The following is a 13,455-nucleotide window of genomic DNA, read 5'->3' on the forward strand; positions in this document are numbered from 1 at the left end:
AAAAAAAAGGCCTTCCTTTGCTACAGATGTTACAGGATTTTATATCAAATGTTGAAATATCATACTAATTTGACTGTGAATCAAATATAGGCTTCTCATCTTTAGCAATCAACACAACTGTACCAATATCAATGTGGCCTTTTCAAGTTCTATATCTTCTAAAGTAGAGAGAAGAAAAGAGTAAAGGTTCACAGATCAAAGGATACAGATATCAAAAAGACCAACACAACGTTTGATATTTTATTAAACAGGGAATACATCAGAAACATAGCAAAAGAAGAAATATTACACTACAGGTTTGTGCTTATCCCAAATAATCCGTTTAATACTGTTGAATACTGTTTTTGCCTTCAAAAATGTATGTATCAGATACATTTAACATTCAATGGATAACAGAAGAGAAAAAAAAGCCTTCATTATTTGGCATTATGAGTACAAGGATACAATAAAATGGCTTGAGAGCCAAAAAACACTTTACTTGTGTAGGAAAGGATGTATTGTAGTTTAATGTAGCCTATGTGTTGGTTCAGACTCATATTGTCATCTTTGTCTTCCTGGAAAGAGGACCACAATGGAAGTAAGTGTGTTTTTTTAAAAACTTTTTTAATATTATCGTTGACATTTTCAATGAATATGTATTGTTTGACATGGTAGACTATTTTGTGATGTCAAAAAAAACCAATCCAATCAAATCAAAAGCTATGCTCAGTGCATACTGTAGACCTAACATATGCTATGCATCTCAATGAGATATATTTTAATCGTCATTCATAGTGTTTAAATACATTTTAACACATACATTAATACTTAAATAAATTGCTGAGTCTGTAAGTCTGACTTACATAACCCTGTTCTGATATTCTAAACATTATCCCGCACTCCTATAGCTCCATCCTGAATGTGACCACCAAAGGATTCTGTATTTGATGTTTCCTAGGGTCTTCTGTGGACAAAGTTGCTGAGATCAGCTCATCAGCGCACCTGGCATGCTCTCCCTGGTAGGTCACTGCAGAACTGGAGAAAGGCCTTTAAGTTTGTGGCAATACTGACAGCTTTGTTGCCTACAGGCTCAATTCTAGACAAATATTGATAATAAAAAAAAATTCATACATGCATACAACACCATGAATTTATGTATCCAAGGGTATGAGTCCTTCACAGGCACAAGGCTGTGGAGAGCATGTGGCCCCAATTTGTCTTTATTTGTCTTTGAGGCTAAAAAGTCTTGAGAAGGGCATGTTTTTTTTAGACAGCAGAGCTAGAGACGAAGCGGATCCTCTGGGAGTAAACAAGATCAACAAAATACAAGATCATGTTGACGTTGGTGAAAACTGCCACCACCAGCTTACTGTCCCAAGGACAGTCTCCACGTGGGCAGTCCTCAGGACGAGTAGTGGTACCGTACTTCTTGTCAAAGCTGAAGATGGGCCAGATCAGTGCAGTGCTGAGGTAGAGGACCACAGCGAAGAAGGTGTAGACAACCACGAACCGGTCAAAGGGGAACCGCAGAGCCGAGGTCCTGCCAGAAACTGTCAGTATAACCACTATGACCGTTACGGAGAAGCAAAGGCTGTACACCACTACGCAGTACTGGGTGGCAATGTAGAGGTTGTACTCACTGTCATTGGCCAGGGCTCCAAAAATAATACAGGCCACAAAACCCTGGACCACCTTGAGTAGACCAGACACAGTGGCCATGTAACCCACCACAGCACCTGGTTTGGCCCGAGTAAGGAACACCTCAGCACCGTATGGGAAGCAGCAGACACTGGAGCATACAGTCACAGCAATGCGGTACATTTGGACTTCACAACCCTCATCGGGACAATCTGTTTGGAGGAAGTAAACTGGGTAGACCACAGAGGCAGTGATGTACATGAGCGTTGCCAGCATGGCAAAGGCCACAGTGAAGTTATCCCAGGATATGGGCATGCATGTGTGGAGTCGCGTAATGTCCAACGTGAACACAAGCAGTGTGACGGCAAAGCAGAAGCACCACACAAACATGCAGAAGGTTCCATAGGTGGCGCTGTAGCCTGCGCTGTGGGACACAAGGGCCATTATGGTGCAACCGAGTAGCAGCTGGCACATTCGGGCTGCACCTAAAGGTGACAGCACAGCTTCTTTGTTGAGGTAGTGTCCTCCATTAGAATCCATGGTTTGTGTTGTCCCCGCAGAAGCAGCTGTTCCTGTTCTCAGTTTTGATGTCCTTGCGGCACAAGTCGCAGACCTCACCCTTTCCTTGGTTGCCTTTTATAGATGGTCCTTAATTACAAATGTCTGTAATTTTTCCCTGAGCTTGCTTTGTAATTACAGTGGTGTGCTTAAGTTACATTTAGACACTGTTGTGTAGAAGTTTTACAGTAGCTTGTAATAGGAAAGGATGCTTATTAAGACCTTGAAATAAGATATATTTTTTAATGGCTAGGTTTTATTATTTTATTTTTTTTAGTAATGTGTCTACTTGACTGCTATAGTCTATAAATGTTGCATATAGAAACTCATTTCTGTAAATTATACACCACTGGTATCAGTCCTTTCGTAGTGTTTTTAATTTTTTTTTTTAGAGTTTTAGAGATTAAGAATTTGATCCTGGTCTTACTCAAAGCTGTGGTGTATGTCCTCCAAAATATTGGTTTTCCTTTGCTGTCTCTCTTCAGTCCCCAAGTTGTCCAGTGTATCAAAAGTTCAGTGAAGTGCGGTCCTCATATCCAGAGATCAATCTTCCAACAATAGCCTCAAGTGTCAAACAGGTGGACCGGTCAGTCAAGTTCCATTACTCAGTATCTCGGTCCTTATAATTTCTTCACTGTAGGCCCATAACTGCCTGTTAAAATCACTCAAAATGTTGGCTCTGTGTCTTCTTCTTTGTCTTGCTGTTTCTGTCTCCTGTTGCCTCTTGGATTTGGTCTCCCACTCTTTCTTACTCACACAAACACACACCCTCTCCCTTCTGTATGTCCCGTTTGTGTGTGTGTGTGTGTGTCAGTGTGCACTTGGTGGATTGCTAGGGTGGCTGTTTAACTGAAAGTTTGTGCCGAGCCCAGGGTTACAGGCCTCGCCAGCTCTATAAATAGGGGGTCTATATTCCACAGTGGGGTGGGAGGCTACATGTGGCAAGCAGTATGGGAGTCGTATTTCTAGGGAGCACCCAGAGAGGCTGAGTCAGAGCTCCCTGAGTAAGAAACTGGCATTTATATGCAGTGTAATGACAGGGAGAGAGGCTAAGACTCCCATTAGAGATATAAATTACACACAGGTCCAGAGGGATGATTATGCATCAGTGATGACAGATTCAAGTAATGCATGTCGGAGGGAAGTGGAAATGGATTAGTAGTTACTTAAAATACTTTAACCTGTGATATGCTGTGATTTTTGATTTACAGTGTGCAAGGTTTTTGAAAATAGTTTTTGAAATTATTTGTGGTATCAGATTGTATACAGCTGGTCAACCGTTTTTGAACACTCCATATAGGAATGTTTTTGTACAGTCCCATGCAATAAGAATATGGGATGGTGAAAATCATATACAATTAAGGAAGGTATAAGTGAAATAAAATATTTTATATTTTAGTGGAAATAGCTTAATTTGCTATTGATTGTGTTCCCTAATTAGATAACTTTAATCAGGTTATTTGTCTTTTAAATAAGGATGAAATCAGGCACTTTCTGTATGCCTGACCATCAGTTTTATACATCAAAATCACAGGTGTTTGATAGGAATACTGCACATGCTGACAAAAGTTATATAGCCTTTGGTGACTCCAGAAGGAGCTGTGCTGTTAAATTGCCTCAAGTGATGTCACATTTCAGCATGTAGACATGTGTGCTGCTGGAGTTTATGAAGGATTTTATAGTTGTTGTTTCTAACAGTACTTGGATGCATAACGTATTTGAGATTACATTTTACACGGTGGTCACAGCGGGAAAAGGCTGTAGGTTGATTAGAGAGCCAATGGGTGTTTTTCCAGAATGAACCAATCTGTCTCCCTGATTGCAAGACCGTTTGACCGTGATCAAAGGAGGCACAGAGCTGATATTATTTAGAGATGGATCACATTTGTGGAAATTCCAGTATATGAGGTTAATGTTTTTGACCCTGACTGCCAGAGGACTGTGGAGAAAGTGATCAGCGAGGAAGTAGTTGTTGTTTTTTAACATGGATTCCCTATCTCAGTTATTATCATTAAGTAAAACTGACAACTGCTGACTAAGTGACATATTTTATGGATATTTCATATTATATTCAATGCATAACAATGACAGTACAGAACAACTGTTAAACTGAACAATTTAACCAAACAGTGAATACAATAACTGCATGAAATCTGTGTAAAATTAGCAGTTTGGATGAATTTTGAGCAGATTATTTCCAGTCAACATCAAAGATAAGTTTTCCTTATATTTTTAGGAACTCATTATGTATTATTTTAGCTTATGTTCAGGTCTCCACTGTGCCCTTATCCTGTGAGATTTTTTATTATAAATTATATAATAATATAAACATTAGAAATCACAGAAATGAATTAAGTTTAGATAGAGGCATACTATGTTTTCTTACACCCCTTAAAATCAAGAAGGTCTTGTGACCGCTTGTGAAGCTTTGGTGACCTCTAGTGGCAGTCACTACTCCAGGTTGGGAACCAGTGCCCTTTCTGTATCTAAGGTCCTCTGATAGGCCGAAGAGATATGCCTGCAGCTTTAGCCAATTGGGATATTATGATGAGATGCCTGATTGATTACTCTCTGCTTCTCAATAGTACTGTTCTTTTCCTTGTCAAGTCTTACGTCTACAAAGTGAATACAAGTGTCATGCTGTTCCACAGTGAAAGAAAGATTGTTAGTAGTAGAATTTATATATTTTATTAAATCAGTCAACTGTCCTCTATTACCATTCCATATGACCACCTCCATATGATCATCATCATTGTGTCTTTTTAACAAAGCAGTCTTGAACAAAGGTTCAACAAGAAGATCCAGACTTTGGGTAATGCTTTAGCCCTAATTCATTCATAACCCACTCCAAAACACATTTTTGTCCAAAATGTCTTTGTGGAAAAGATATATAGATGATATCGTGGTCATATGGTGATGGTCATACCATACAGCACTGTGTTTGGCGCATTAAAGTGACCCAAACTAAGCATATGGCATACTTAGATTTGCAACAAAATCAGAGGTTGTCATAGGAGCGTAAAGACGGCCGTGGCTCAGCAGGTAAAGCAGGTCGTGTAATCACTGGGTTGGTGGCTCGATCTCTGGCTCCTCCTGACCACATGTCGAAATGTCCTCGAGCAATAACTGAAGCCTGACTGTTCCTGATGGTTAGGCCAGTGCCTTGTATGGATGTGTGAGTGTATGTGTGAATAGGTGATTGAAGGGCAAATGGTTAAGCGCACTGGATAAATGACTGCAGTCCATTCATCATAAAGACAGTGAGTGCACGGCTGAATAAGGGTCACAGTGTAAGAAAGTGCACATTTAAACTGTGCAGAGAAGATTATTAATGCAGTGCAGACAGATGATGATGGGTACCACTCCCATCTGAACTTGCTTCAGCTAGTGAATGTAAGTTAATTATGGGTCATTTTCAGTCAAATAAAAATGCAGTTTCTCAGTTAAATTTTCTCTGAAATAGCTTTTTATGATAGGAAATGGACCACATTTCTTGAGATTTAACAAAAGCTGCTAAAAGGCTATGAGCTGTCTGACTGTCAGTGTGTGTACAGAGCCTCGTATCTATTATCAGATATGTCAAAATAGTGGCAAGCCGTGGTGGGAGCCAGAGGGAGCTGTTGACCTTACCTCCTGCTAAAGGTTGCTGCGCTGCGACTGTAAAATGGGAAGGAGAATTGTGCAAACGCTTCTGATACCTATTCCACGATTATTACCATTAATAACAATAATAATAACAAGACTGTACAGCAATATCTTGTAGTATATGTAATGTGTCTTTTCTTTTAGGTCTGATACAAAGACATGCAATCAACACAAAAAGAAAAAAACAGCAATGTATTTACAATTTACAAAGAATCACTTCTCTGTGAAAATAGCACTTATAAATATGATTTACATAACAAAATAAATATGTAAATTACCAATGTAGCTTGAGTTTTCTTCTGTTAAAAAATATGTTACAGAATAAAATTACAATTAGTAATACCTTTTCTTCTCTGGTGTGATGCAAAATAGAGGTCCTTTAAAACATCATTTATAAAGACATCATTACATACAAACATTGTCATTATATTAAAAAGTGATCTCTATTATGAAATATAAGAAGGGAGTTACAATAGTGAACATTTGAAAGAACCTATACAAATACTCAAAAAAATATACAATACACAATATTTGTCTCCCTTTAAATGTTCATTGCATTGATCTGAGAATTGCTGAACTAATGAGGTGATTTAACATCAATGTGTACCCAATGTTCGGGTTTGTGATGATGTGGCCTGTGAGAAAGAGGTATAGACTAGATGTACTGGCACTGTGGTGTATGTATAGATACTGATAGACCTTGAAAGGATTTCCAGGTCCACTTTAGGACCACAATCAGCTTCAGGAAACAATTAAACCAGGCGTCATGGCATCTTCACAGCTGTCGAAACTGAGAATATGCCACTGCGTTGTCAGGAATGAGTTACCTCTACAGGGAGCTTTTCTCTTAACCTGTGATAATCATAATAATGATAATATAAAATGTGTGTCTTTTGTTCTTTTTTACTATTTCTTTCAATTCATTAGCAAGGAACATCTTTTTGTCAGTCTGCAGCAAATTTCTGTAGCCTGACTATGTAAAGAGGTTGTTAATCCTACCTGGTTTTATACCACAAGTTGATTAGAGGAGTATTGGTATCACTTGTCTCTCTCTATTGTTCTCGCCATTATTTTAGAGATAAATACAAAGTTTCCTTCCTGATCCAGTGCTTATCTCACCTTATTATGTCCCTGTTTCTGTCTTGATGTAGCTTTTTTGTGTGATGATATGTTGTTAGAACCAACTACAAAACAGAATTATGTCCTTATAAACTCTATAGTGACTACTAAACAAAGACATCATTCTTACGTCATTGTGGCATTTTTTTTTAACAATGACTAAATATAATCTATATGGAAGGACGAAAACAATATTTTAAAAAAAACAAAACATCAATGAGCATCCTTAAAACTGGATTTGTGATATTTTTTTTCTTTTACAAAGCAAAAGATAATTTAAATGGAGAGTAGCAGAGAGTTGTGCCTTGTCGTGGTGTTGTGTTGCCCCTGTACTTGTCATCAGTTGTGAGGAAAAGGGATTGTGGGACAAATCTAAGCCCCTGTGTTTGACCGAGGCCTGGATTAAAGTAAACAGTATTTCAGAGGAAAGTCGACTATAGGTAGAATGGGTTGTGAAGGTGGATGTGTAGTTGGAGGTATCAGGCATGGGAGACCGGCCAGAGAGACCAGCCAGCCCTGCTCGGACTTAGCTTGGAGATACTGTGTGTCCCTTTAGCTGCCGCTGCTGAGCATGCCCAGTAGCTTGCTGGGGTCCATGCCCTGCTGCTGGGCCATCTTCTGCACATCAAAGCCCATGTGCATGAGGAACTGAATGACGTTCATCTCTTGTCCTGTGAACTGGTCTCGGATGGTGGGGCAGGTGGGGTTGCAGTGTGGCCAGGGGCAGCTGTCGATCAGATGTACAGGGCAGCCTTTGGGTGGAGCCTTGTTGTTCCTGTTGTCATGGAGACTGCGGTCCCAGCAGTGCAGCGCTCGGGGCAAGGAAGTGCCTTTAACCTGCACGTCAATCCAGTAACTAGAACACAACACAAGAGGGCGCTGTGAGCTCACAAGTAAGAAAGCCTCAAACAGATTAGTGTCATAATGATAGACTGGTTATACTGGACTCACTTTCTGGTGATGACTTCGTGTGATAGGCACGCTGGAGCGAACATAGCCCTGAAAAAAAAAAGGAATGAATAAATCAATCTGAATCCATTCACTAATCCTACTTAACTTAATTAACGTCCTTTATAATGCAGAGATTTGGCCTTACGGGACGTCCTTGAGTGTGTTCCTCAGCTCAATGCCCAGGTTCTGGATGTAGCGCCACTGGCCTTCCTGCACGGGCTGGCCTGTTAGCTGGATGTTGTCCACTGTCAACTGGGCCTCATCAAACAGCCACTGGACAACAAACACAGGGCCTGCACAGGGAGAATGGATGAAGAAGATTAATATAGGATTATAGTATACTCAAACATGTACCACACAGAGGTTTCGGGCTTGCAAAGACACTAACATTAGCATGTTTAGATACAGAATCAGACCCCAAACTCACTTTTTATTGATGGGAAGACTCTATATCCAAAGAAACAGTTCCACTCCTCTCCTTCATGGGCTTGCCTGCACCTCTCTGGTACCACTCCTCCCCAGTACCTGATGCAGCAGGTGAGAAGGACAGACATTAGCAACCTGATCATCTCGTCCCCTTACTAAAATACCATTAGTCCACTCAGTGGCTCCCATACTTGATTCCTCTCTTGATGGTCTCAGTGGGGGCACAGCTGACAGCGTCAACGCAGTCCGTGCAGTGGTACTGCTTGTTGTCCAGGAACCAGCCAGAATCGGAAAGGCCTCGCACTTGTATTCCAGTGTGCCCCAGTCCCTCCAGCAGCTCTGCCACATGGTCCACGTTCAGGAGGACCCCAGTACCACCCGCGCTGCATGGAGAAATATGACATGAGTACTATTCATACCTATACAGGGATACGAATGAAATGTAGAATACTTTAAATTTGAAATCACAAGCAAACACAAACATACCTGCTTCCCGCTAATAGGAGAACTTTAGCGTTGTCCAGACCTTTGTTCAGCAGGTCCTTCACAACTTCTTGAATAATCAGTGAGCCCATGAAGGCATAGCCACCTACACACAACACAAAGGAAGCAGATATGTAGAATAACACTTTTCTTAAAGAGGATCACATGACATTGTATGCTTGTTTTGATGATTAAGTCTTGTCTTACTCTGCTCTGTTTTGGCTGTCGCGCCGCTCCACACATCACTGGAGCAGTACGGGATGAACCTGCGCAGCAAACATAAAGTTAAAGTTGCCAACTATGATTAAAAAATTGAGCTTCGATAAACACGCAAACATGTGTCAACTTACACCATGTTGGCATTCCACCAGTGAGGGTTTTCCTCAGGCAGCGGAGACAGGATCCCCGTGCCTGCAGAGACAGATCAACATGTATCATTAGCCATCCTGGCACTCCCAGACACATCCTCTTCTTCCTCATCATCATTACCACGTGGATTACAGTTATTACACTCTAGTGAGAGAGGGAGGCGTCTCTGTTCCTACAGCAGTGGGCGCCAGGTAACTCTACACCACAGTTACATTATGACGGGGTGTTGGTTGCAATAACACTGCAGATGAGCACAGATACATCCGATCCTTTTAATTACCGAGACATTACAGTGAGATATGGGTGCTTTTATCACCATGTTAAGGGGGTCAGGATTTGCTACGGGCCACAGCTGGAGTACGAGCAGTGCTTATTGCAGCACAGTGAACTATACAGTAGCTGAGGCTGACCTGTTTTAGTTTGGGGCCACTTGGAAGAGCTCATCAATCTTCTCATGGTCTCATATCGGCTGTCACAGTTCTCCTTGTTGAAGCAGTACCAGCCACCTGGACATAGATCCACAAAAAATAGGGATAATTACTCACACAAATTGTCTACAATAGTTCATTATATCATATATTTTGAGCATGAAAGCAGAAACATGATGAAATTTGTTACATTAGTCCTTAATACCGACCCTCTAAGAATATCAACCACCGTCTGCTGCCTCGAGATTCTTTCAGATAGTACCTACAAGAGACCAAAGAATATGAAATCAGCACATCAGGAGCTTGAATTGCGTGCAAATATTAAAAAAAGTTGTTGTTTTTTTATACAGATGCAACCACATTCCACCTCTTTGATAATGTGTTCTTTCTTGAGAAAAGATGAGATAATCACTGAAAGGCGATACCCTCACTGTTTCTACCATCAGTGATGGTATCCAAGCATGAAATATAAACAAACACAAAATCATCACTTTAATGGGGAAAAGGATGTCCTGTTGCTGTGTTGATTCTTATCTTTCAAAGGTGACAAAAAAAACAGCTAAAATTAAATTCCGCCAACATAAATTCTGTGAGAACAATGAGGTTATGTTCACAGTAACTGATATAGCGATCACACCGAGATAAACATCTCGTCCCCTATCCTGTTTGTACTGTAGATGCCAGTAGATGGTATTCGTGTTGTTTAATGTACCATCATAGTCTCTTCACTCTGAGCTCATCATTCCTCAGCAGTGTCCTCACACACAACGCAGATCAAATCAAGGCTCAGGCCGAAAAGGAATGATAAGATGGAATAACACAACAACATTTGGCCTGCGCAAATGTCAACACGTAGACATTCGACTGTCTGGCCCTCGAATATGTCCTGGACTAGGACTGAAAAGAAGTGAATGCCCACTAGAATATAAGAGATATGTGCTGTATGTTGTAAGTCCAGAAGAGGGCAATGCTATCATGATTCTCCCATGTTGCAGAAGGCACTCATGTTTGATGCATCACCAAACCTTTTTTCAACAGGATTTTTATTTAATACCAAAACAAAATCACATGCAAGGCCAGTAAAAAAAAAAATCTGGTTTGTAAAGTAGCTTTAGCCATAGAAGCAAGATGTGCTTCTGTGACGTTGTGTGTTTTTTTTTTCTAATTCAATCAGTATCCACCCAACTTTACCAGTGACTAAACTCAAGAGGATTGCCAAAAACATTTCAGTGACTTTAAAGGAAACAGAGTTGGCTGAAGCTCTGAGCTGTTCGCTCAGACACTGAATCACACTTTGGCTGCAGTTAATGTCTTGTGCTATTATTGTGAGCCACAGTCAATGATGTAGGCTGAGGACAGTGCACTCTATTTACTACTTCCAAACAACAAAGTGAAGGCGGGCTTGGCGAGCTGATCAAGCCAAAAGGGAGAAAGGCGCTCTAACAAGTGCAGCTCCAGAAGATGAATCACACCACCACCTTCCTGTCTATTGTGAATGATTTTATTCTTGTTGCATCCTTGTTTATCTGTAACTGTAACGACGCCTCTCTTGTGACACTGTTACACTGTTAGAAGCTGATGGATTAGCATCTCAACTGACAACAGCCACAGTAGTGAATGAAACGGCCATCTGCCAGTAACTGTCTCCTGCTCTCGTCCTCATGCTGCGTCTCTTAAGAGCTTTACATCTCTCGCTCCCACTTTGGGGTTTAACAGGAATTAGACAGGATGGTAAATCCATTAAGAGACATGTATAGCATTTCAGTCAAGTCTGACTGTGTACGCACAATGGCAGACAGTCACCAAAGCCTCCAGATATGGTACGGACAACAGTTACAGTAAAGCATTTACATAATACTGAAAGCGGCAAATAATAATGACTAAACTACATGATAATGATTGAGCAGTGCTTTTCAATGTGGCTACAAAGAAATAGGAGCATGCAACCTTCTTTCACTGTGGCAGAATGTGTATATTTGTGTTCTTGTGTTGCAGATATAATATGTTTGAGACTCAAGCAAAGACACTTATAGACAAGAATCGTGTAAATACATGTATGAATATTAAAAAGGACACCTGCCATAACTCCATTATCAGTATTCTGTGTATAAGAATCAGTTTAACCTACAGGACACAATTTGACTCCCTGCAACCAAATAGAATACAAATATCCAAAGACTGTACATTGTTTATGTATTGATAAATAACAGGAGAGGCAGTGGAACTGGCTGAAAGTGCTTTTAGTTCCATGGCTTATCCCGCCCAAGCAAATAAATCATACTGCCAAATGGATTTCTGCTTAACAACAATGTCAGCAGTGGAAGCAAATGTAGTGGTCCACTGTTTACCGCACGGACCATAGACTACAAGTGCCTTTTACTAGAAACAAAACTATAAACTAGGACACGTTTTACAGTAGCCAAGTTAGAGAAAACATAGGCTACTGTTAAATGGCTGTAAAATCACAATTCAACAGTATGCGCAGTGGGTGCAATCATCAGAGACAGAGAGAGATGGGCGGGGGTCCGAAAACTTAAACCTAAACTTTCTTCAGAGCAAATCCTGCATTCTAATTTGAAGCAAAGGAAATGAAGCATAGGCCATGTGGCTATCCGCAAATTTCACGCTTCGCTGACTCAAAGCAGCTGTCTATCTTATCCAGACTGAACCTTATTATATCCCAGAACATTACTTTCCTTTGAAAATGTCCCCGTTTATTTTTAATTTTTTAAGTTTCTATTTTTTATTTTTATTTTATTATTTTCAGCATGTAAATGTTTAAGGGATCGAACCCTAATTTTGAACATTTGCACACACAAAAAAAAAAAAAAAATTGTATCTTGTGCCCACTCTCCGTTGAGACGAGCGTTGCTGTCCTCAGGCCAGAGACATGTGGGTTACTTCGGGTAGCAAGATGACCAGCAGGGACGGGGTGCGCCCCTGCTGAAGCTGCAACAACAGCTCCAGGGTGCACCGCCGCACGGCCGACAATGCTCTGACCTGTCGGCGATCCAATCACATCCTCATTCATCACATTGTGCGTGTGCGTTCTCGGTTGGTACATACCCCGCGGGACTCCCGTCGTTGCAGGTGACTGTCGTATTCTCCAAAAAGTTCAGCTTCATGTCGTAGTCGAGCTTCTGCGCCGAGCACGGGTAGAGGGACTGCGCAAGGTTCTTCACTTGTGTCATGAAGTTATCCATGTTCTCCTCCACGGCGGTGAAATCCAGAGGGAAGCTCTCCGTGGTGTCACCCCGGTCCGCCCGGTATGTGGGAGGAGGTGGTGAGCGTCGTGGTTGCGGGTTGCGGCCACCCCGGAACCTCCGTGCGCAAAGAGCCCCGGACTGCATCAGCACCAGAAGCAGCACTGATGAAACCATTCTGATCGCTGTCATCTTTCAGCCCCGGCTTTAGATGATGTCCTTGCTCCAAATGCAACGTCTCGTCGGGGGAACACAAAAGTTTACTGATGGAGCAGAAAAGGGTCGACAATTACGCACGGTTTAAAAAAAAAGATGCCACAACACTCGTTATCCGCTCCCAGAAACGCACAAATTGAATATAAACTAAAGTTAAAAAAAAAAGTCCTTTTAGATAAATCACAGTCATCCACTCAGTTCTCTGAATGTATTTCAAACTTCCAAAGAATGCGCCTACAACAGCTTTTGCCAATCTATCTGGTGCAACTCAAGCGCTGCTGGACCAAGCGCACAAGCCTCAACGACAACACTGGTGCCATGCTCTTGTATTTTATTCAAACTTTCCCCCCTTGTGTGTCCGTCCAGCCAATCACAAGAGCGGGGCAGGACTCAGGGCATGATCAAGCGTGGCAGACTACCCCCCTTTTTTAATTTATAGA

General features: G+C 41.3%; 2 protein-coding genes across 2 annotated transcripts; both read right to left on the reverse strand.

The window, feature by feature from the left end:
- Positions 1 to 226: 226 nt before the first annotated feature.
- Positions 227 to 3,023, reverse strand: LOC118323089 (myeloid-associated differentiation marker-like protein 2). The gene has a single exon (XM_035655009.1). The coding sequence runs from the start codon at positions 2,155 to 2,157 to the stop codon at positions 1,246 to 1,248; it is 912 nt and encodes a 303-aa protein (XP_035510902.1). The 5' UTR covers positions 2,158 to 3,023; the 3' UTR covers positions 227 to 1,245.
- Positions 3,024 to 7,258: 4,235 nt separating this feature from the next.
- On the reverse strand, positions 7,259 to 12,991 carry notum1a (notum, palmitoleoyl-protein carboxylesterase a). Its single transcript, XM_035655443.1, has 11 exons — positions 12,663 to 12,991; positions 9,806 to 9,858; positions 9,579 to 9,674; positions 9,150 to 9,210; positions 9,007 to 9,065; positions 8,803 to 8,905; positions 8,508 to 8,699; positions 8,318 to 8,415; positions 8,036 to 8,183; positions 7,891 to 7,938; positions 7,259 to 7,795 (listed from the first exon to the last, which is right to left on the reverse strand). Exons 1-11 carry the CDS (start codon positions 12,989 to 12,991, stop codon positions 7,492 to 7,494), a joined length of 1,491 nt encoding a protein of 496 aa, XP_035511336.1. The 3' UTR covers positions 7,259 to 7,491.
- Between the last annotated feature and the right edge of the window lie 464 nt (positions 12,992 to 13,455).

The sequence above is a fragment of the Morone saxatilis genome, unplaced genomic scaffold, assembly GCF_004916995.1.
Source record: "Morone saxatilis isolate NCDOM2014 unplaced genomic scaffold, NCSU_SB_2.0 Contig14, whole genome shotgun sequence".
Taxonomy (NCBI): domain Eukaryota; kingdom Metazoa; phylum Chordata; class Actinopteri; family Moronidae; genus Morone; species Morone saxatilis.